The sequence below is a fragment of the Halichoerus grypus genome, chromosome 5 (genome assembly GCF_964656455.1).
Source record: "Halichoerus grypus chromosome 5, mHalGry1.hap1.1, whole genome shotgun sequence".
In the NCBI taxonomy this organism is placed as follows: domain Eukaryota; kingdom Metazoa; phylum Chordata; class Mammalia; order Carnivora; family Phocidae; genus Halichoerus; species Halichoerus grypus.
The window spans coordinates 175328051-175351280 of record NC_135716.1 but is presented as its reverse complement, the minus strand read 5'-3'; the positions used below and the strand labels follow the sequence as shown (position 1 = coordinate 175351280).

Below are 23230 nucleotides of genomic sequence, written 5' to 3'. Positions count from 1 at the left end.
CGGGGAAGGGGAGCCACAGGAAGCCCAAGGTCATAGGTTGTGAGAGGCCGAGCCAGGATTTGAACCCCGGAGGTCTGACTGCCCTGTGCTTTGGGTGCATGAGATCAGATCTGCACCAGGCACTTTATCAGCCCTCAGAAAGTGCTGACATCATGACAGTGAGGGTTCATGCACCAAGAGTCTGAGGATGGAGTCAAAGCTAGGGAAGGAGAGATAGGGCCCACGGGGAGCTTCTGGTGGCAGCTGAGCCCTGCTCCACTGGGGCCCCCGACTGAAACCCCCACTTCCCAACTCTCTGAGAGACCTGGGTGCCTCCTCCCCTGGCCTCCTGGATTGGCAGGCCTGAGTGAGAGGGCTGGGCGTGCAGCCAGGAGGTGGGGACTCCGCTTAGGCAGCTAATCAGGTCACAGGGTGAAATTAAAAGGGAGGAGGAAAGCACTGAGCCATTAGAACGCACACTCCTTCCTGGAGACCTGGTGCCCAGGAGAGGAGCCGGGGAGATAGGAAGTGCAGAGCCCGGGAGCCAGGGGCACGGGATGGCCCCGCAGAGAGCTGTGCGGCTGTCCCTGAAGAAGCCCACTTATGCCGTGTGTGTGGTGGGGGTTGAGACGTCTGTGGACGTTCACAGGTGAGAATTGAGAGGTACCCACCTGGCTGCCGAGGGCTGGGCCACACCGGAGGACCCCGAGGCCATGGGGGGGGTGCCCGGTGGACAAATCGAACACGGAGGGTGCTGGTAGGCAGGTGTCTGAGAGCAGAGCAGGTGCAGTGGGATGGAGAGCCCGGGTATCAGGGAGGAGCTGGGGTATCAGGCCCGTCTTGGGGTTCCGTCTCTCCTGGGTACCTGGGGTCAGGTCTTTGGCCTCAAGTCCCTGGTAAGGGTTCTATCTCTGAGCCCCGGGCTCTGCGTTCTGACGTAGAGAGGAACTGGTGTGTGACATCAGAATGAACTGGTGCTCAGGACGGGGAGCAGGACCGGGCCTCCCTGAATTTCTCCCTCTGTTTCTTGCCAACAACCCTTCTGTCTGAGGTAGAGGTGTGGGGTGTATGACAGCTCGATCCTTGGAGGCAGGCCAGGGTGATTGGGATCAGGAGGGAGTCTCAGAGGGATGATTCAAGGAGTTAATAAAGGACAGGAACCTAGAACAAGACCCGGGCTTGTTTTTGCCACGATGATGATGGTCTCAGCGGTGAGGGGAGCCATGGTGACATCTGAGGGGCCCCAGAAGAATCAGCTTCCCCTGTTGGCCCAAGTCTCTGACCTGTCCTGGCTCTGCCCAGACGGGGGCCCAGGGACCTGGCCTGGTCTCATTTTCCCCACCTGGCCACGGAGGGAGCTGGACTTGGGGATCTCGGGGGGCTTTTCCAGCTCTGATACTGTCTCTGGACTCCATCCTGTCTGGAACTGTCTAGGGACTCCATTCCTGCTGGATCAGAGGGTGCTGGAGCCCCAGCAGATGAGGGGCTCAGGGTGGGAGTCCCCCTCTCAGAGGAGGTGGGGGCTGGGGAGTCTGTCACAAGGTGGGATCTGAGCTCCCACTGCCTCTTGGGTCTCAGTTCCTGTGCTGTTCCAGTCTGGTTGAGTGGCCTGGGGCCCCAGTGACAGGGCTGAGGAGGGGGAACCAGGACGCTTAGAGGCCAGACCTTGGCTCTGAGTCCTATCGGGAGCCCCGGCGTGGGGCTGGTTCTCTCGGATCTGGGTGGCCAGCCGAGATCCCATTTTCTCCTGCCCTTTTAACATAGTGTTTCCCAGGCTTAGCAAATGGGAAAACAGGATACCCAGTTAAGTATGCATTTCAGGTAAATAGCAAATAATGATTTTTAGTATATTGTATGGGACATACTTAGTTTTTAAAAACCACTGCTTAGCTGAAATTCAAATTTAGCTGGACTTTTTACTATATCTGGCCACCCAGCTTTAACACCAAGGGCAGGGCAGGGGTCACTGGTGGGCTCCCACTGTCCTGATTCCAGACCTCTGCTCTTATCCTGGGGGGTGGTTGTTTCTGGAAGGTCATTTCAGAAACTTAGGCCCTACACGGTGCTGCTGACTAAGGCCAGAAGCATTTTCCTGGGAACCACGAGACATAGGTTCTGATCCCAGCTCTGCAGCTGACTTGCTGTCTGGCCTCGGCCGAGTCACTGGCCCTCGCGGGGCCTCATTCCTTACCTGAGCCTCGACAGGGTGAGCTGAGTCCCGTCTTGAGTTCAGCGTGGGGGTCAAGTGCCCAGATTCTGGAACTGGACGTTTGTGTGACCCTGGGCAAGCCACTGTCCTTCTCTGGGCCCTGGCATCCTCATCTGACAATAGCACCCAGCTTAATGGGGTGGGGGGGATAAATGAGACCCTGTGTGTGTAGGGCCCTGGAAGGTGGAGGAGGTAGGTGCTCACAGCTCCGACAGCTTTGCGGGCCCCCTTTTCTCCAGTACCTGTTCCTCCCGTCACGTCTCAGTGGGTGAGATGAACAGAGGACAGATGAGGCTGTGTGTGTGGTGGGAGCGGAGGGCAGTGCTGTCTGGGAATCCCCTTTGGGGTCACCAAGCACCTCAGCATCCTCCGATTCTGGCCCTGGCCCAGCTGGGGAGCACGAGGAAGCTGCCTGGGTTGGCCACAGCTGGGGTGCTCTGGTTGACTCTGGGAGGGGGTGCCACTTTGGGGTCCTGAGTGAGCGTTTTTAATTATTTTATTTTAAATGTGGGGCTTGGACCCATGACCATGAGATCAAGACCTGAGCAGAGATGAAGAGCCACACACTTAACCAACTGAGCCACCCAGGCGCTCCCTGAGTGAGCATTTTGAGAGACCCCCACTCAACAGCCCTTTGGGAGCCTTCATCCTGGGCATTGGTCTTGACTAGGGACGTAACTACTGAGGGTCTCTAAACTAGAAAACAGAAATTTATTCTGCAGCAAGTTGGTTTAGAAGTAGACGTAAGGAAGAACTTCCCGTCCGTCCAGTCTGTGATAGGTAGGGAAGGGGGCATGGAATTATCAGCCTGGGAAGGTTTGAAGAGGGGCCTGAAGGTCACCCAGGGCCTGGGATGGCTAGGATGATGAACTTGGGGCTCCTCTACCCCCATTGCCAGGTGTCCGGCTCCAGCTGAGGCCAAGCAGCGGGTTTCTACTTAATCTTGCTGATAGAAGGGCAAAGCACCCCCCCAAAGAGGAGGTTTGCCAGTGTCTGAGCTGCCAGGAGGTTAAGTCCCCCCAGGAGAGCCAGTGGGGGTGGGCATGCGGGGTGATGAATTTCCCCCAGGTGCTGTGTGGACTGTGTAGAGAAATATTTGTGTGTGGGGTAATTGTGTGCCCCAGCCCAGGGAACCCTTAGAAATCCCCTAACCCAGGATGTGCTATAGATTCCCTGCTCCCCTGACTCCGATGGACTAGCTCCCCACCCTGACCCGTCACCCTAGCAGACTTGCTCTCCATCCTGACCCTCCGGGTCTGGTCACACCGCCCTGGTTTTCCCTGTCCTTGCTTGCAGGTGGCCCCCAGAGGATGCATGCCAAAAAAGGGGGGTGTGGGCAGTGTGGGGAATCCACTCGTGGTGCAGCCTGGTCCCCTTTGCCCAGAGGCCCGAATCAGAGCCCCAGGATAGAGGCCATAATGAATGTTTATTCTCTGGCACGGAGGAGAAGGCTGGCTGGGTGGGGGACAGAGACATCCTCCTGGATCTCTCCCAAGCCTCCCCCAGCTCTGCAAAAGCATCAGAGCAAAACAGACTCTTTTGATCAGATGGGTAGCATTTGGGGTGTCCAGGGAAGAGGGACTCTGGGGGGCTTCTCTGAGGAGCCAGAGAGAGGCCCCAGACTGCTTCTTTTTCCTGGGGTTCTGTGTATTTCAAACAAGGAAAATGCCAAAACAGAGTTATAAAACCTGTGGTATATATATTCTTAATGTTTACATTGGGTAAATTGATGCTTTTAACGTGTGCAGAAGTACAATGAAGCATAATTGTGCTGCTCACGGAATAATTACAGGGTTGCTGCAGACACTAATTCGTAATGACTGACAGACTCCGAGAGCCGGGCTGGACCTGGGTTTAAAAGCCGGGTGAGGACCATCTCTCTTCCTGGCTCCATCCTGGGCCGCACCGCATTCCTTCATTAGAAGTAATGTTACAGTGTAAATGTGAGGTGCTTGGAGATTATGGGGCCAGGGTCCTCCCCACGCGCAGTGGGGTCTGGACATGGAACGGTGCAGCGTGTGTTCTTGGGACAGAAAATGTTGGCATCAGGGCAGACCTCTGAGGTCAGCCACTCTTTAATCCTACAGGTGTCCCTGCCTCCCTGGTCCCCCTGGCCCCCTGCCATTTGAGACCATGGGCCCCTCCCAGCCAGTTGCTCCATCCTCCCCTCCCTGCCCCTCCCATCATTTCCGGTCTTGGAACTGATCCTCATTCTTCACCTTTGGTTTCCCTTCCAGCTTCCATCACTGCCAACCTCCAGCTGTCCCTTCTCTTCCCAGTCCCTGCCCTTCCTCGCTCGGTGGGCCCACCAGCTGGGGACCCCAGGAGAGCACTTGAGGCGCCGGGAATGGGAGGGTTGCTCACAGGTGAGGTAGATTCCTCCCGACCCCAAGATGCTCTCCGCGTGACATGTTGTCCTCAGCTTTGCTCCGTCCAGAGAAGCTTCTACTCTCTTCTCGGTGGCTGCTAAGCAGTTGTTTAGCTCTGCCAAGTGGTCCTGAGGCTCGAAGATGTTGTGGGTGGGCTGTGGGGCTAGAAGGAACTGGCAAATCCCCACCCAGCCGAGGACGTCAGCTGCCGGGGGAGCCCAGGAGGGGGGCCTCAGCTGTGGGCCTGGACAGGTGCCATCCAGACAGTGTGTGGGCGCCCGGCCCTCGGAGCTGTGTTCGGCCCTCCAAGTGCCCCGGAGAAGCCAGTCACCCTGCATTGGAGTCCAAGGCCACTTGAAGCCCTAAAAGTGCTCCAGCCCCATTAATGACCCCGCCTACCCCCAGCTGGGTCATGGGCACCGTGCTGGCAGAGGTGGGCTGAGGCAGGGTTGAAAACTCCACAGTCGTACCCTGCAAAGGGTGCAGCTGGTGCGGCCTAAGCCGGGCTGAGCCAAGGCTGCGGGGCCCAGGTTGCTCACCTGGGATGGAAGGCTGGGCACCATCCTCACTGGGCCCCTGAGGAGGAAGCCCTGTGGGGTTGGAGCCACCTGAGAGTCAACGCACTGACTGCTGAGAACAGGGTGGCTGGTAATCATGACCTCTCGCTGGGGGTCAGGCTTGTCCCTGCAGGCTGTGTGACCTTGGGCCAATCGCTTAGCCTCTCTGTGCCTGTTCCGCCCCTGCAAGTTGGGGATAGCATTGTTTGTTGTTTCTACCTGTGGCCTTGGCCCCCATTTTACAGATGAGGAGTTTCATCACCCATGAAATGCATATGCACAGGCATGCTTTTCTTTCTACGGATGGGGAGCCTGTGGGTGAGAGGGAAGAAGTGACTCACAGGTGACTTCCCATCCACAGCTCTTGGCTCCTCATGCAGGGAGGTTCTGGTCCCCGGCCCCCGTGTGCCTCTGCTCGGGAGGTCTGTGGCTGAGAGCTGCCGCCCCTCCTCTCCAGCTCCCACTCCCAGCAGGGGTCCACTTGAAAGAAGGTCTGCCTAGCCTGGGCCCTCCTTCCAGGCCCTGGGTGTGCCCCTCCCTGAGCAATGACAGGGCGTAAGTTACCCATGATTGTTATCTCTGGGAAGGAAGGAAAGAAAGAGAATACAGCCGCACCCTGCACCCTTTTAGATTTAGGAGGAAATGTCTGCCGGTGATGTGGGGTCTGCAAGGGGCCAGCCATCGCCCTCCCCCGACCACATTCAGCACCTGGGGAAGGTCTAAGGAGAAAGCCACACTGGGGTGGGGAAGCTGGGGAACCTCTGGGGCCTTTGCCCCACGGCAGCCATTTAACCAATGCTATTGAACACCTGCCCTTGTCCAGGTCCATGCTGGGCTTGGCACTTGGAGGTGATATAGCCCATAGCAGCCCGTGAGGGACTCCTATCTTCATCTGGGAGCAAAAAGAACTTCAGGAGGTGGATGTGAACCATCCACATTTTTGGTCAAGTGGGAGAGTGAAGGGAGGTACAAGGATCCTCTTATCCACCAGCCCTCTCTCCAGGACCTGCTCGCTCCCCATGTCCTTTCTGACCATAATGACAGTGGGTGGTACCATAGCAAGGGCTCATGGCCCTATCTCAACGCAGTGTCACAACAACCCCGTGAGATACGGACAACTATGATCTCCACTTTGCAGACAAAGACACGGAGACACAGAGAGGTTGAGAGACTTGCCCCAAGTCACACAGCCCACAAAATGCTAGAGCTGGGATTTGAACCCTGATCCCAAATTCTGTGAGTTCAACCCCCAAAGACCTCACTGTCTGGGAATCTTCTATGTTGCTGGGTCAGCTCAAGGGGTGGAGTGGGGTCAAGGCAGAGGTTGAGCTTTGGAGTCAGTCCCAAGTGGGGTCACATCCCAGCTCAGCCACTGTGTCCCCGTGTGTGACCCCCCCCCTTTGAATTTCAATCCGTCTTCTGTAAAATGGGGAGAGGAATCCTAACTTCCCTGCTCAGCAGGCAGGGGCCAAGGGGATGGAATTAGAACGGAATAAAAGTGAGGTGCACACCATGGTACACCTGCTCCGTGTGGACCCCTCGATGGCAGGGCCGGGGTGATTCACCTCTGCCTGCCCCGAGCCCAGCGTGGTGCCTGATGCACAGCAGGTGCTCAGGGAGTGCGTGTTGAGGCATAGCAACCCGCAGCCCTAACTGGAAGCTCCATGGGCCCCTGGGGAGCGGCTTTCTTTAGGACGGGGGCCTGGAGGGGGCTGGCCGGCTCTGTGGGACCGTCAGCCATGGCGGGCCTCGGCATCCAGCAGAAGCACCCACAGGGCTGGCCGCACCAGAGAGGACTTGCTGGATCCCGCTGGCTGGCCCTATGGCATTTCTTGTGGCTTCGGTCCAGAAAACGTCAAGTCGAGGACATCTGGAAGGTGGAACCTTGGGGGCACCCAGTGGGCAGGTGTCTGGCCAGGTGTGAGGGCAGCTGTAGGCTTGGCCAGCCCCGTCTGCTCGAGAGCTGCCCACTGGCTCTCTCCTCAGCCTTTCCATCCAATTCTGCATTATTCTCCCCTCCTGCCTTTGCCTCTTCCCTGCACAGTGCCCTGGGCCACCCTCCAGGGCACACTGATCCTTTGCCACCATACCCCCATCCCCACCCACTAGCTGGAGGCTGGGTCAGCACCATTCTGCCCTCCCTGCCCAGGCCCTAGGCTGGGAAGAGGGGCCCCAAACCCCCGAACTCTATCCCTGGGGGGCTGGTGAACTCTATCCCCAAGCAGCAGGTATGATGGAGGGCACGGAAGGGACTTCTCCAGGGCTGTTGTGTTTCTCCTTAGAGACCAGGTGGTAAGTTTCTGAGTAGTGGAGGTGAGGTGTGGCCTTCTGAACCCCAGTGGGAGGAAGCTTCCTGGAGCCAGGGTGCAGCTAAGCAAAAGGAAAAGCTTTCTAATTACCTGAGCTGTCAAAGCACAAAGGGATGTGGGGTAGTGAGTTGTCTGGTCCAGGAAGTGTTCAAGCACAGAGTCCTGCGATGGGCAGGAGGCAGGCCAAGATGATCTTTGAGACCCTTTTCTGACCCAGGGCCTGTGCAGATACTCCACAGACTCATTGTTTTAGGGCAAGCGGGAGCCAGGAGGTCATGGGTGCTGCCCTCTTGGCCTGCACCAACCTCACCCCTGCAAAGTTCAGGAGCTCGTGTGGGGAAGAGGGGACATGGATTTCCTGACTCAGTGCCCCACATGCTGTCTTGTGCTCCACACCCCCCTCCTCCATTCCCAAGGAATCGTGTTGAGGAGCCTGTGTTGCAAAGTTTCAACATTTTCCTTTTCCCTTCCTACGTTTTCCCCAACTAACTCATCCTTCCGGTGTCCGCTGGTGGCATGCTCCAGGAACACACGTTCATTTTAATGTCAGCCAGGACAGCATAAGATAGGAGACAAACCTGCTGCTCCCTCCTCCCTTTGTCAGTAGTGTGACCCTATGAAAGTTACTTAACCTCTCTGAGATTTCTTCATGGGCTAAATGAGGACAGCAATGCATACCCAGGAGGGTAGTTGTGAGTGTAGATGAGATCGTGGCTGTCAAAACCTGAGCAGGTGCCTGGCGCATGGTAGGTGCTGGAAAGAGCCACCCCAGCGTACCCCTCCCCACTATTACCCGCAGAACACACTGTCCTCATGCCTTATCAGGTGGCTGGGAACTACCTGATGACTTGAAATTCCCCACCTCACGCTCTGCACCTCCTTCTATGAGATTCTCTAAGAATTGACTCTGTTCTCTTTGCAGTCTCTTTATGAACCTGGTACACAGGCCCAGGTTTGGGCATGGGGTGTGGGGATGTGCACGAGTCAGGCAGGATGCTGCTCTGGGTGACACAGACGGACTGCGATGGGGCCCCGAGGAAGGTCTGAGCCAGTGCTGTGGGAACACAGAGGAAAGGACACAGGGAGCTGGCCCGAGTGGGCTGGGCTGTTGGGGGGCTCTGGGGTGAGTGATAGTAACGGGGGCAGTGGCACCGAATGCCTATTAAGGACCTACTTTAAATGCATCATCTCATGGAATCCCCCCAACAGCCCTAGGAAGTAGCTCTTTGGATTATACCCATTTCACAGAGGAGGGAAACAGAGGCTCAGAGCAGTTGAGTGACCGGCTTTGAGCCCACACTCCACATAGAACCCACACTTCCCTCTGTAGAGAGGTGGCATTTGAAGTGGGTCTTCAAGAATACAGAAGATTCCGCCTCCCCCATCCCCATCCGCACCCCGCACCCCTGCAGAGGTAGGAGAAGGGCACTGGGAAGCAGAGGGCAAGGAGAGGGCACCAGCTCATCAACATCAACGTGGACGTGATGATAAAGACACAGTGGTTACGTGTATGGTAATGACTTAGACCCTCTCATCTGAAGGGTGCTTTCAAATCCATTATTTCATCTGACTGTGAGTTTGGGTTGGGTCTGGGGGCTGCTCCGTGAGACCCCACCGAAGGGCAGCCGGCCCGCAGGTGTCAGATGGAGACTCCTACCGAGCAGCCCTCAGCCTCCCACCCCTGCCTGTTACACCCCCCAAGAGCAACTCTTCATCCACGGCCCCACCCACAAATCTGGGAGCCTGAGAGATGAGGAAAGGCAGTGTGAACCCCCTCTTCGAGGCCTGGGCATGGGTCAGGGGGAGGACCCCAAGGGAATGAGAATCTGAGGCGGCAAGTACCTGTCGGGCATAACCTGCCAAGCGTGGGCACCTGTGGCAAGCCCCGGTCCCCTCCCGTGGCCCCCTCCCTCTCCCTCTTAATCCCAGTCTGCAAAGCTCCTGCTGGGATAGCCTCAGCTCTTCTGCACCGTTTCCACCCTGAGAGGCAGCCCAAGGGAAACCGCCTGGATGGGGGTGATGGAACGGGGAAGGCAGTGGGGGCCAGAGGGCAGGTGGGACCTGCAGAGGTGGAGGCAGCGGCCCTGGGTGGCAGCCCTGCCCATCGCGTGCCTCCTGCACATCGCCACCTCTCCCTGAGGCCCGGCCTTGGAGGGACTCATCTGGCACCTGCCGGGGAGAAAGCAGCTGAGACCGTACTCCCAGCATCCAGAGGCAGCAGTGACAGAGCAAGGTGGGGGGCGAGAAGCAGGCTGGGCTTGGAAGGGCCGGACAGCCCCAAGCATTTGTCCCCTCTCTTTCTCCCTCTTCTTTTACCATCATTGTTGTTATTACTGTTACTATTATTTCTTACCCCAAATAGGGAGTTGTGTGCCAGGGACGTGACTTGGACTTACCCTAAATAGGGAGTTGTGTGCTAGGGCCGTCAACTTTTGCCCAATGCAGGGGATTGGCTCCATGGAGCCCCGCTCCCCTTGAAAGGGCTGCGTCTGGAGTTGGCAGTCCCTGGCTGGGGTGGGGCAGGCATCTCCCAGGAGCTGGGAACCTTCCTGCCACCAGCTGGGTGCCTGGGACTCGTGCCCACTTGCTCTGTGGGCAAAGGTTCTGAGGCCAGGCAGGCTGGATTCAAGTCTAGTGCAGCCACCTCCCAGCTGGGCAGTCCTGGGTTTCTGGGTTTCCCTGTCCTCATCCCTAATACAAGGGTTTGTTGAGCTCCTGCTCGGTGCCAGGCACTGACCTGGGCGCTCAGGTGACAGTAGCGTTAGAGAGAGCAAAGTGGAAAAAAAATCCCTGCATTCTAGAGGGAGAAACAAGAGGGACAGGCAATAGCAAATATGTCAAAATAAGCAGAATATGTCAGGGGCAATGAAGCTGGCTCACGGGGTCAGGGGGTGTGGGGTCCATGGTGTCTTCCTATAACACTGTCCTGACTTGGGCAGAGAAGACCTCGCTGAGAAGGAAATGAGGGGTGAGGACCCAGCAGATACCTGTGAGCTGAACATTCTAAGCAAGAACTGCAGATGCAAAGGGTCTGAGGTGGAAGTGAGCTGGGCGTGCTAGAAGGAGAGCAAGGAGCTGGGCCTGTGGGGAGGGGGAAAGGGGAGCCATGTGGTCAGGAAGCCAGTTTGACCATGTGGAAGGGTTACAAGCAGGAGGGACACCAGAGGGCTTTTTTTTTTTTTTTTTTTTTTTTTTTAAAGAGGAGCCTTTTGCTGTTATGTCCAGAACAGACTGAGGGCGGCAGGAGAGGAGGCAGGAGTCCAACCTGTTGCAAAAATCCACGTGAAAGCAATTGGTGGTCTGCCGCCGGATGTTAGCCGTTGGGGAGGTGAGAGTATCCACTCTGGACATGACATGAAGGTGGAGTCGTTAGGGTTTGCTGGGGTGCTGGGTGTGAGTGCGAGGGAGAGAGGGGACCCCAGAGTGAACCCGAGGATGGGGCGGCCGGGGAAGGTCTTGGGCAGGCCTGGATGGGGCAGGGGTGGAGAGGTAGGAGTTTGGTTTTGGACACTGTAAATTAATTAGTTAAGTAATTAATTTATATTGTTGTTTTTTAGCGTAGAACTTCTTATAAAAAATTATTCCAGTATAGTTAACATACGGTGTTATACTAGTTTCAGGTATATAATATAGTGACTCAACAATTCTATACATTATTCAGTGCTCATCATGGTAAGTGTACTCATTAATCCCCATCACCTATTTCCCTCATCCCACCTGCCTACCTTCCCTCTGTTAACCACCAGTTTGTTCTCTACAGTAAAAAATCTGTTTTTTAGTTTGTCTCTTTTTTTCTTGTTCGTTTGTTTTGTTTCTTGAATTCCACGTATGACTGAAATCATACGGTATTTGTCTTTCTCTGACTTATTTCACTTACCGTTATACCTTCTAGATCCATCCATGGCAAGATTTATTCTTTTTTAATGGCTGTATAATATTCCATGGCATATGGAATGGAATATTATATGCATATATATACCACATCTTTTTTACCCATTTATCTATCGATGGACACTTGGGCTGCTTCCATAATTTGGCTATTGCTGATAAGCTGCAATAAACTTAGGGGTGCATGTATCTTTTCAAATTAGTGTTTTTGTGTAGCTTGGGTAGGTATTCAGTAGTGGAATTACTGGATCATAGGGTAGTTCTATTTTTAATTTTTTGAGGAACCTTTGTACTGTTTTCCAGAGTGGCTGCACCAGTTTGCATTCCCAGCAACAGTGCATGAGGGTTCGTTTTTCTCCACATCCTCACCAACACTTGTTTTTTCTTGGGTTTTTGATTTTAGCTGTTCTGACAGGTGTGAGGTGATATCTCATTGTGGTTTTGATTTGCATTTCCCTGATGACGAGCAATGTTGAGCATCTTTTCATGTGTTTGTTGGCCATCTGTATGTCTTCTCTGGAGAAATGTCTGTTCATGTCTCCTTCCCATTTTTAATTGAATTACTTGGTTTTTTTGGTGGGGGCAGTGTTGAGTTGTATCAGTTTTTTATATACTTTGGATATAACCCTTTATTGGATATGTCATTTGCAAATATCTTCTCCCATTCAGTAGGCTGCCTTTTAGTTTTGTTGATTGTTTCCTTCACTGTGCAGAAGCTTTCTATTTTGAGGTAGTCCCAATAGTTTATTTTTGCATTTGTTTCCCTTGCCTCAGGAGACATATCTAGAAAAATGTTGCTATGGCTGATGTCAGAGAGATTGATGCCTATGGTCTCTTCTAGGGTTTTTATGGTTTCAGGTCTCACATTTAGGTCCTTAATTCATTTTGAGTTTATTTTTGTGTATGGTGTAAGAAAGTGGTCCAGTTTCATTCTTTTGCAGGTAGTTGTCCAGTTTTCCCAATGCCATTTGATGAAAAGACTGTCTACCCAGTGCATATTTTTGCCTCCTTTGTTGAAGATTAATTGACCATATAATTGTGGGTTTATTCCTGGGTTTTCTCTTCTATTCCATTGATCTATGTATCTATTTTTGTGCCGGTACCATACTGTTTTGATTACTATAGCTTGGTAGTATATCTTGCTATCTGGAATTGTGATATCTCCAGTTTTGTTCTTCTTTTTCAAGATTGCTTTGGCTATTCAGGGTCTTTTGTAGTCCATACAAATTTTAGGATTATTTGTTATAGTTCTGTGAAAAATGCTGTTGGTATTTTGATAGAGATTGCATTAAATCTGTAGGTTGCTTTGGGTAGTATGGGTAGTACGTTTTAACAATATTTCTTCTTCTAATCCATGAGCATGGAATATCTTTCCATTTGTTTGTGTCATTTTCAATTTCTTTCATGTTTTATAGTTTTCAGCATACAGGTCTTTCACCTCCTTGGTTAAGTTTATTCCTAGATGTTTTATTATTTATGGTGTAATTGTAAATGGGATTATTTTCTTAATTTCTCTTTCTGCTACTTCATTTTTGTGTATAGAAATGCAACAGATTTCTGTACATTGATTTTGTATCCTGTGGCCTTACTGAATTCATTTATCAGTTCTAATAGTTTTTTTGGTGGAGTCTTTAGGGTTTTTTATATACAGTATCATGTTTTTATTTTTTATTTAGTTTTTATTAGTATCATGTTTTATTTCTTCTTACCAATTTGGATGCCTTTTGTTTATTTTTCTTGTCTGATTGCTATGGCTAGGACTTCCAGTACTATGTTGAATAAAAGTGGTGAGAGTGGACATCCTTGTCTTGTTCCTGATCTTAAGGGAAAAGCTCTCAGTTTTTTATCATTGAGTAAGATGTGCTGTGGGTTTTTATTTAAGGCCTTTATTATGTTGAGGTGTGTTCCCTCTGAACCTACTTTGTTAAGGATTTTTATCATAAAGTGATGTTGTACTTTGTTGAATGCTTTTTCTGCATCTACTGAAATGATCATATGGTTTTATCCTTTCTCTTGTTGATGTGATGTATCATGAGGATTGATTTGCGAATATTGAACCACCCTTGTATTCCAGGAATAAATCCCACTTGATTGTGGTGAATGATTCTTTTTAATGGATTGTCAGACTCAGTTTGCTAATATTTTGTTGGGGATTTTTGTACCTGTGTTCATGAGAGCTATTGGCCTGTAGTTCTCTTTTCTTTGTAGTGTCTTTATCTGGTTTTGGTATCAGGGTCATGCTGGCCTCATAGAATTAATTTGGAAGCTTTCCTCTTCTTCTTTTTGGAATAGTTTGAGAAGAATAGGTATTAACTCTTCTTTAAATATTTGGTAGAATTCATCTGTGGCGTCATCTGGTCCTGGACTTTTGTTTTTTGGGAGTTTTTTTATTACTGATACAATTTTATTGCTGGTAATCAGTCTGTTCAAGTTTTCTATTTCTTTCTGATTCAGTTTTGGTAGGTTATATGTTTCTAGGAATTTATCCATTTCTTCTAGGTTGTCCAATTTGTTGGCATGTGATTTTTCATATTATTCTCTTACACTTCTTTGTATTTCTGTTGAGTCTGTTGTTATTTCTCCTCTTTCATTTCTGATTTTGTTTATTTGAGTCCTCTCTCTCTCTCTCTCTCTCGGGGTCTGGCTAGAGGTTTATCAATTTTGTTGATCTTTTTAAAGAACCAGCTTCTGGTTTCATTGATCTGTTCTTTTTTTTTTTTTTTTAGTTTCTATTTCATTTATTTCTGCTCTGATCTTTATCATTTCCTTCCTTCTACTGGTTTTGAGTTTTGTTTGTTGTTCTTTTTCTAGCTCCTTTAGGTGTAAGGTTAGGTTGTTTGAGATTTTCTTGCTTTTTGAGCTAGGCCTGTATTGACATAAACTTCCCTCTTAGAACAGCTTTTGCTGCATCCCAAAGATTTTGGACCATTGTCATTTTCATTTGTCTCCATTTCCTTTTTACTTCCTCTTTGATTTCTTGTTTCATTAATTGAAACATTCATTGTTTAGTAGCACGTTATTTAACCTCCATGTATCTGTGTTCTTTCCAGATTTTTTCTTGTGGTTGACTTCCAGTTCCCTAGTGTTGTAGTCAGAAAAGAAGCATGCACATGCATGACTTCAATATTTTTGAATTTGTCGAAACTTGTTTTGTGGCCTAATATGTGATCTGTTCTGGAGAATGTTCTGTGTGCACTTGAAAAGAACGTATATTCTGCTGTCTTAGGATGGAATGTTCTGAATATATCTTTTATATCCATCTGGCCCAATGTGTCATTCAAAGCCACTGTTTCCTTGTTGATTTTCTGCTTGGATGATCTATCCATTGGTGTAAGTGGGGTGTTAAAATTCCATACAATTATTGTATTACTACCAATTACATCATTTATGTTTGTTATTAGCTGCTTTATGTATTTGGGTGCTCCCATGTTGGGTGCATAAATATTTACAATTGTTATATCTTCTTGTTGAATTGTTCACTTTATGAGTATATATGGACACATTAAATTTAAAGTGCCTGTTAGACACCCAAGGGAGATGTTCAAAAAGCAATTAGCTATCAGGGTCTGGAGATGGAAAGTAGGGGTTCTAAGCATATCAATGTGGCAGGTGGAGCTCATCAAGGGGGTGAGTGTCACCAGACAAGAGGACTGAGCACCAAGCCCTGGGGCCAGGTGGGTAGGAGCCGGCAGGGACACACTCATAGGAATGCCTGCCTATTGCTGAGTGCTATTCCAATTATGCATTCTGGAACTGAGGGGGTGGGGGAAGCCACAGAATGGGTTCGGAGATCCACTGAACCCACTGGGAGCCGGACCTGAGCTAAACCCATTGGTTACCTGACCACTAAAATCCTCTACTCTGACTCACAGGTGGACATGACATGTGGATGTCCTGAAATTAGCCTCAGTTCAGAGCCAGTGTCCAATAAAGCTGGAAAAGTCTGATTATTTCCTTTTCCCCACTGTACATTCACCTGGTTAAAGGCTGTGAATTCCTTTGGAGAAGTCTGGGAGAGAGGTGAATAGGACACATTTTTAGCAGTATAGTAGGGTCCTTCTGCAGGAGGACCTGATTGTCCATTTTTTAGGAAGTTTATGAGCCTATTGCCAAACATAGCCATGATAGTATTTATTACATTTTTTATTTAAAAAATTATTCATTTATTTTTAAGAGAGAGAAAGAGAACATGCGCATGCATGTGCATGTAAGGGGAAGGGGCAGAGGGGGAGAGAGTCTCAAGCAGACTCTGTACTGAATGCAGAGCCCTATGCAGGGCTCAATCTCATGATCCCGAGATCACAACCTGAGCCAAAATCAAGAGTCGGTCACTCAACTGACTGTGCCACCCAGGTATCCCGCCATGACAGTATTTAAAATTAAACTCTATATGCTTACAAGTAAATAAATTATATTGAAAAAAAAGATAATAATCAGAATGCACCGCTTCCTTACTATTTTATTACACTCTACCAAGATCTATGCTCCGTGATCATTCACCTCTGTATGGTAGAAATAGTTATATACGGGGTGCTATTGTATTTCTTTGCAACTCTGAGTTCAGTGATGTTGCACTGGTAACTTGAAATTAGCCATTGGTGGAAGTCTCTAGACCATGGAAATTGGCAAAGTCTACAAATCAGGACTCCCATTTATTGTTTTATTGATGAAGAAAAAGGAGATGAACGCAGCTTAAATTTAGAAGTATGTTACGTTGTGATTAGCACAAAAAGTGAGGGAAGTGTTCGTCCAGCATTAGCTGGCTCAGCAAAGAAGTTGCTCATATCACCGATGGAGTGAGGTTTATCTCCATGGCTTCGCTTTCATTTTATTCTTGAACACAAATGAAAGTATCAGTCCGCGTTTACGTCACGCATCAAATTTCATGACGACAAATTTTTGGGGGAAAGAATGAGCAGATTGGGATGCAACTCCATTTGTGGAGTTGTGGTTGAATGGCCAGCAGGGTTTGGCTGTGGTTTCGAGAGGCATTCTGTAAGAATTGGGGGGATTTATAGTAATTTTATGATGAAGAGTAACATATATTGTACTATTGTTAGTATATTGTGTGCTACACATCATTTGTATCAGTAAAACTAATAATCAACTTAACTATGCCCTCCCCCCACAACTGCTGGTGGTTAATGGGGGCCAGCCCGCCGCCTGGGGCACTCTGCAGTTAGGAGGGCAGGGCAGCAAGGAGAAGCCTGGGGAGGAGAGGAGCGCCGTGTGTCCCAGAGGCCAAGTGGGAAGTATTTCAAGGAGGACAGCTGATCATCTGGGTCAGATGCCCCTGGCGGGTCTCAAGAGGAAGAAGAGAAGGGACCTCTGGATTTGGCACCACAGCAGTTTCAACGGCACAGCGGGGAGGAGGGCCTGACTAGCGGCAGGTTACAGGGACAACGGGGACACAGGATTGGGCAGCTAGCACGCAAAACTCGCACAACTCCGTTTCCCGGTGGAGGAAAGGAGCCAAAGAGATGAAGGTGTGGGTGTCTGAGCTGTCACCTCCCACCACCTCTCCACCTCAGGCAGATGGGTTGTAGGCAAGAAACGGAGGGAGAAATTTGGGGCAGCCCAGTCCCGTCCCCGTCTTGGGCCCCAGTTCATTCTGATGCTGCACACCAGGTCCTCTCGATGTCAGAACGCAGCCCTGATCCCAGAGCCCAGACCCCAAAGCCTTGGGGCTCAGAGCTGGAGCCCTTATGGGCAGGCTTGAGACCAAAGACCTGACCCCAGGGCCCAGGAGACGGAGCCCCAAGACGGGCCTGATACCCTAGCCCCTCCCTCCCAGGCTCTCCAGCCCCCAGAAATGTTGTCAGGCTGCGGGCGGTGGCAAGGGTCATCTAAGGTCGGCGGTCAGGAATCTGAGTGGGACGCGGTCAGCCTCAGGGTGTGCAGGGGCAGAGTGGGGAGGAGGGAGGGGGCTTTCTGGGGGCTGGGGCGGTGCTTAGGCAGTCTGAGGGAGGGGAAGGTGTGCAGAAATGTTGAGCGGTGCCAGGGAGTGACTGTGAGGCGGGCTGGGGACTCTGAGCCTGTGACCAGGAGGGGCCAGGGCTGCCCAGAGGGGCTAGAGAGGTCTCCACCCGCAGTGGTTGCGGGTCCCGGTGGGGCTGGGGGCTTGATGGGGTTGGCGCGTTAGAGAAGTGAGCTGGCTGGTTAGCTGGTGGTATCGGTGGGCTGCTGACAGGGGAGTGTGTGGTGGGCGCAGTTCTTGGTAATGACAAAGTCCGGGGTCTGCCCGGGGCGCGGGTGGCGGAGGGCGGGGGCCAGGCTCGCTGGAAGAGGAGGTCAGGCGCTGAGGCGCCGGGGTGCTGGCCCATCACCCACGGGGCTGCTGAAATAGTAAGTGGGGGCAGCAAGGCAGGAGAGTGGCAGGAGCTGACCCCCTCCAGGAATGGGGGCAGAGTGACAATGATGTGGCAACGACAGGGGAGGAGCACGCAGGACCCCTGCCCACCTCTGGGCCCGGGGGTAGGGGGAGTGGGGGGGGGGAGTGGCCACCATTGAGAGGGCTGCAGCGGGGGGGTCCCTGCCCACTGCGGGGAACAGGTTTCTGTGGTAGTATGAAGGTCAGGGACACACTCTGAGATGTGGTTGAGGCCACCGTGCGGGTGATGGTGCGTGGGATTATCTGGGAGCGGGGGCGGATGGGAGATGGGGTCAGATTAGAGGATGAGTGTCTGGGGTCCCTGGGTTCCTATGGTAACTGATTAAACAAGGATGAAGGGCATGCAGGATGGGGCTTCCTGAAGGTACCACGGCTCACGGGGATGTGGGGCCACGAGGGTGGGGTGGCACGGGTGGGTCTTGTCGGCAGCCTGCAGGGCCCCAGGGCCCTTCTCCACCCCAGCCGCATCTGTAAAGTGAGGAGAGTGAAAACTGCCTTGCCGAGCATCAGAGAGCCAAGCGCTGAGTAGGACTTGGGGTTGTAACTATGACCACCGTCACCCATTGTCACTGGGGGCAGTTTGATGGGCACAGGTGACCGTGGTGGGGCCTGTGGAGGGGTGTTTGATTTCTCCAGAGGGTTTAGTATCTGGGTGGGTTCTCAGGGGTCCAGGAAAGGATAGAGGCCGGAGGATACATCAAAGGACCCCTCTGGCCTAGCATCTTTGCAGTCAGGTGGATGTCTAGTAAGTGGACTTGACCTTAAGTGGTGACCTTGAGGCTGATGGCTCTGTCCTGGGGAACAGCAGGGGAGAGCCCTGACACGCAGGGGAGGGAGAAACACCGACACAACTTCCCCTCTAGGGTATGGGCTCCACATGGGGGGCCTAGCTATCAGAGCAGAGTGAGAGGGATAGGGAGGAGGGGGAGACAGTCGGGGCATGGTGCAGCATTAAATGGGGTGATGGGGGCTCACTGAGAAGGTGACATTTAAGCAGAGCCTTGAAGAGGGTAAGTGAATGAGCCTTGTGGACACCTGAGGGAAGAGCATTCTATGCAGAGGGAACAGCCAGTGCAAAGGCCCTGAGGCAGGACAGATGGGCAGCTTCATGGAACAGCAGGAAGGTCAGTGTGGCTGGAGCAGAGTGGGCGAGGGGGAGCATTGTGGGGAGGAGAGGTCAGGGAGGTGGCAGGGGGCAGATCACAGGGGGCCTTGTAAGCCACTGTGAGGACTGCCTTTTACTGAGTGTAACGGGTACCACTGCTTTTGGGCAAAGGAACGACACAATCTGCTTTAGTGTGTTGTGTGCAGAACAGACGGGCGGGGGGGGGGTGCACAGGTGGGTCTGCAGAGACCAGTGAGGAGGCTGCCCAGCAATCATGTGGTGATGGTGGAGGTGGTGAGAGGTGGATGACCAAGTGGGTTTCCTATTGGATTGTGGAGAATTTGGAGGTATCAGAATGGGGAGCCTTGGCGTGGGGGTTGGAGGTTGTCCAGGGGTTTGCTGTCTCTGCTCTCTGGAGCCTCGGGGACCGCTGTTAGAGGAGGGGTGCTAAATGCTTTGGTTTGGCCCCATACCCCGCTCCCCTGTGTCTGTCTTAGGTCCTAGGTTCCGCATGGGGTCCGCCGAAAGGGCTCTGCCACTAGAGCAAAGCCCCATGTTACAGATGGGGAGGCTGAGGCCAGAGGACAAGATGAGGTGCGAAGTGTGGGTCACGTGGGAATCAGTGGAGAGCTGGGATGGAGCCCCGGCTGCCTGGCGCCCAGTCGGGCTGGTCTCCTGGCCAGTGGCAGCCCCCACCCGCTACCCCGCTGTGGTCTCTCTCCTGAGCCCCCTGGAGACTTGCCTCTCTCCTTTCTGTCAGTGATGTGCCCAAGGGGGCCGAGACCTTCGGAGTCTCTGGGAGCTCTGGAGTGGAGATTTTCATGGTCTACGACCCGGCTCGGGTGTGGGTGCCCACAGGCAAGTCCCGCTGGCCCCTGGACACCAACGTGGAGGTGACCGTATCCGTGGATGCAGCCAGTAAGGACTTACATGATCTCAAGGTAAGAGGCCACGTCTCCACAGTCAGGGGCCGCGTCTCCCACCCCCCGCACCCAAGCATAACCCCATCACATCACCCCTGCGCCGCCAAACCCCATGAGACTCTGACACCGGCGTCCACACAACACATCTTGAGGCCGCAGACACCCCGGACACGCACGTCCACCCCAAGGCTGCGACGTCACCCATACGCACACGAATGAACCCTCCCATAAAAACAGCCTGCCTACTCACCCCCTCAAATTCACAGGCACCCTCACATGAATGCCTGTGTTCAACCTCCACACAGACCCCAAAACAAGCCCCGTAGCGGGCAGGACTCCGTAGCGGCGGCCGTGCACACGCATGCGCGCATGCACAGAGATGCAGGTGCCCACCGGGATGTGCACCTGTCCTCGTATCTAAGGAAGGAGAAAGACTTCTCTTTCCTGGACAGCCCCCTCATCACTCGCCCCCAGACGCCCACCACACACACAGTGACCCACTGGTTCACTGACATGGCCCTTTCTCCCCCGACAGGGAAAAAGCAGAGACTGTTTAGCTATTGAGAGAGAGCAGGGGTCCTGGAGCCTGCCATGGGTTCAAACCCCACCTCCCCGGCTCACTAGCTGCATGCCTGCAGGGAGGGCCGGGAGTGGCCTCATTGGGAATAGGCCTGGTCTCCTGGGGCCATCTTGGGAGCTCACTGAGATGGCCTGGGTAGAGCCCTCGGCATGGGTTCGGGACCACGGGAAGAGCTCTGTGACCATTGGCTTTTATTGGGAGTGGGGGTGGGGGCGTGTGGTCATTATTCCCATTTTACAGATGAAGAAACAGAAGCCTACACAGGCTGAGTAACTGGCTGATGTCAATGGCGTCAGCCGTCCCTCCCCTCATTCCTCCTCTCTGACATCTCCATGGATTCCTGAGGGTCCAGCTGCTCCCTCTGGGACCCGTCCCACCCTACTCAGCCCTCCTTGCTCCTCAGCCCGGCCCTGGAGCCTGGGAGGCATCCACAGCCTCTCTAGCTGGGGAAGGCAGCTCTGAGTCCAAGCCAGGAGCCCGGGAATCTTGGACCTTCTGCAGCGGGGAGCACCTCGGGATGGCCAGGCCTCCCCTGCCTCGAAGCAGGACTGTTGGGGTGTGCCCCCACGCCCCCTGCCACTGCCATCTCTGGAGGGTGGTCGTGCTGGCTCAGGGCTAACGATGTCCCCACAGGTGAAGGTGTCCTACTTCGGGGGGCATGAGGGCGGCGCCCTGGGCCACAGCATGCTCTACCTCACCGGCGTTGGTAAGTACCACCTCCCTGGCTCCCCGTATACCCCCCGCCCCTCCATGTTGCCTGCTTGAAGGTCTTAGGGGAACCCCTGAGTGCAAGGCCCATGGCCATCTTCTTCCACCTCGAGGAACTTCTTCAGAGGCCTTTAGTTCAGTCAGGGATGGAGACCCAGCAATACTTAGGGCCACCAGAATCTAGAAACTGCACGGCCCATGGCCGACAGCTAGACCCACCTTAGGCCTCCTTCCTCCGGAGGCCCACCTGTCACACCACTGGAACTCCAAGTTTCCTCGCTAAACCTCAGAGATCCGCGAGCCGCCTTCAGCCAGAGCCCTGGCCGCTGGCTCCGACAACAGTGCAACCAGCACCTAGAGCCTCAGCTCGTTCCCAAGGGCCAAGGGGAGGGCCACCAAGAGCTAGCAATTCAGCACGCATAGATGGGCAATAAATTCACGAGCCAGAGACCGGGTCCCTCCAACATCCAGAACCACAGGGGGCGGCCGCATGGCCTCCCGGGCATTGGGTGTGGTCCCCAGGACGGGTCTTCCTGGGTCTCGTGGGCGAAACTCGCCTCGGCCTGGACATCATGGGCGTGGAGGCGGGACTGGGTGAGCCTCTGGTGCCCCTCTCCACTCCTTTACAGACCTCTCCCTCGATGTCGACACGCATCGCACGGGCAAGGTGAAGAGGAGCCACGGCGACAAGGTGACACTCTCCTGGCCACCCCAGGCTGGCAGGGTTGACAGGCAAAACCTCTGTCCCCCAAGCAGGGCCAAAGCTCAGTGGGTTGGGAAGGTTGTTTCTGGAACACCCTTCCTCTTGAAGGAGTGATACCACCCTTCCTCCTCCAGTGCCATGCCTGGGTGGGGCCACCATGTATGGTTGCATAGGTTGTTCACTGCACAAGTGCGGGGTGGATTCTGGGTCTAGAGACCTGGAACTCCAGTCCCCAAATCTATGATCCCTCTTTAGATCTTGAAGCAAACCCAGAAAACAGAAGTCTCCATGTTAACAAAGCAGCCAGCCCTAGCCAGCTCCAGAGCCCCTTCCCAGCCCTCTGGGTCCCACTGACCCCAAAGCCTCTTGTTTTGCCACAGAAAACCTGGCGCTGGGGCCCCAAGGGCTACGGGGCCGTCCTGCTGGTGAACTGTGACCGGGACAGTGTCACTTCCAGAGGGCCTGACCTCACCAACAGCCAGCTGGCATCACTGGATGGTATGTGACAGAGGGGTATGTGGGGACGTCCAGGGCAGTGGCTTGGGGCAGTAGAGGCTGGGGGAAGTGGCGGGGGTAGACTGTCGGCGGGGTGCAGGGAGGGCTGTCTCAAGGGTGCCATTCTCTGCAGACCTACAGGACATGTCCCCCATGGTACTGAGCTGTGACGGCCCAGACAGGCTCTTCGACAGCCACAAGCTGGTCCTGAACGTGCCCTTCTCGGATTCCAAACGAGTGGGGGTCTTCTGTGCTAGGGGTGAGTGGCCTGCTGGGGCCGCTTTCCTCCCTGCTCTGCTCATTCTCTGCTTCCCAAACTCTTTTTTCTCTTATACATATCCCCCCCCTCCCCTCCAGCATCTTCTATACCTCCCTCTTCCTCTGATGAACAGCCACCCCAGCCGCTCACAGCATACTACCTAAGAAGGAGGTTCGAAAACGAGTCCCATTTTATAGAGGAGGCCACTGAGGTTCAGATGCAGGAATCCACTGTGTCTAAGTCACACAACCAACGGGGAGTGGAACAGGCATTCGAGCCCAGATCTCTTAAGCACCAAACCCCTCCTCTTTCCACTGCCTGCCCCACCCCCACCCCGATCAGGCAGCATGGGTGAGCTCTGGATGCACCCCCGGCTCTGTCCAGACTGGGTGAGGTGGGAGCGAGAACTAGCAAAGCTGAGGCCCAGGCCAGCCCTTAGAACCCGTATGTTCAGATTTTATATATCAAAATCTGTGGCTTAAAGAAAATATACCCATCCTTAACCCTGAGCTGCCTTTACTCGTTTTTATAAATAGAAAGAGGCTTTTCCTGCCCCTTTGTTTCTTCCCCCCTTACCTTCTTCTGTTCAAACTGACCCAGAACTTGTTCTGGCCACTTAAACCTGGCAGGAGCCAGAATGTTCCTCCTCGTGCACCACTGGTATAAGTTTAGGCACAGAGCCCCGCTTGGAAACACTTACTGGGACGCCAGAACGTAAGCAAAGTCTCAATCAGTGAACGGATAACCTTTCGCAG

The 23230-nt window shown here is 53.1% G+C and overlaps 1 protein-coding gene across 1 annotated transcript in view; it reads left to right on the top strand.

Annotated features, from left to right (window-relative positions):
* Positions 1-522: 522 nt before the first annotated feature.
* PADI1 (peptidyl arginine deiminase 1) overlaps positions 523-23230 on the top strand; it is a 38753-nt gene continuing 16045 nt past the window's right edge. The window contains exons 1-6 of the mRNA XM_036066977.2: positions 523-628; positions 19568-19748; positions 20944-21016; positions 21648-21709; positions 22102-22219; positions 22350-22475. Of these exons, the coding sequence (XP_035922870.1) occupies positions 537-628; positions 19568-19748; positions 20944-21016; positions 21648-21709; positions 22102-22219; positions 22350-22475 (652 nt within the window). The 5' untranslated portion in view covers positions 523-536. The remainder of the gene's footprint in view (positions 629-19567; positions 19749-20943; positions 21017-21647; positions 21710-22101; positions 22220-22349; positions 22476-23230) is intronic.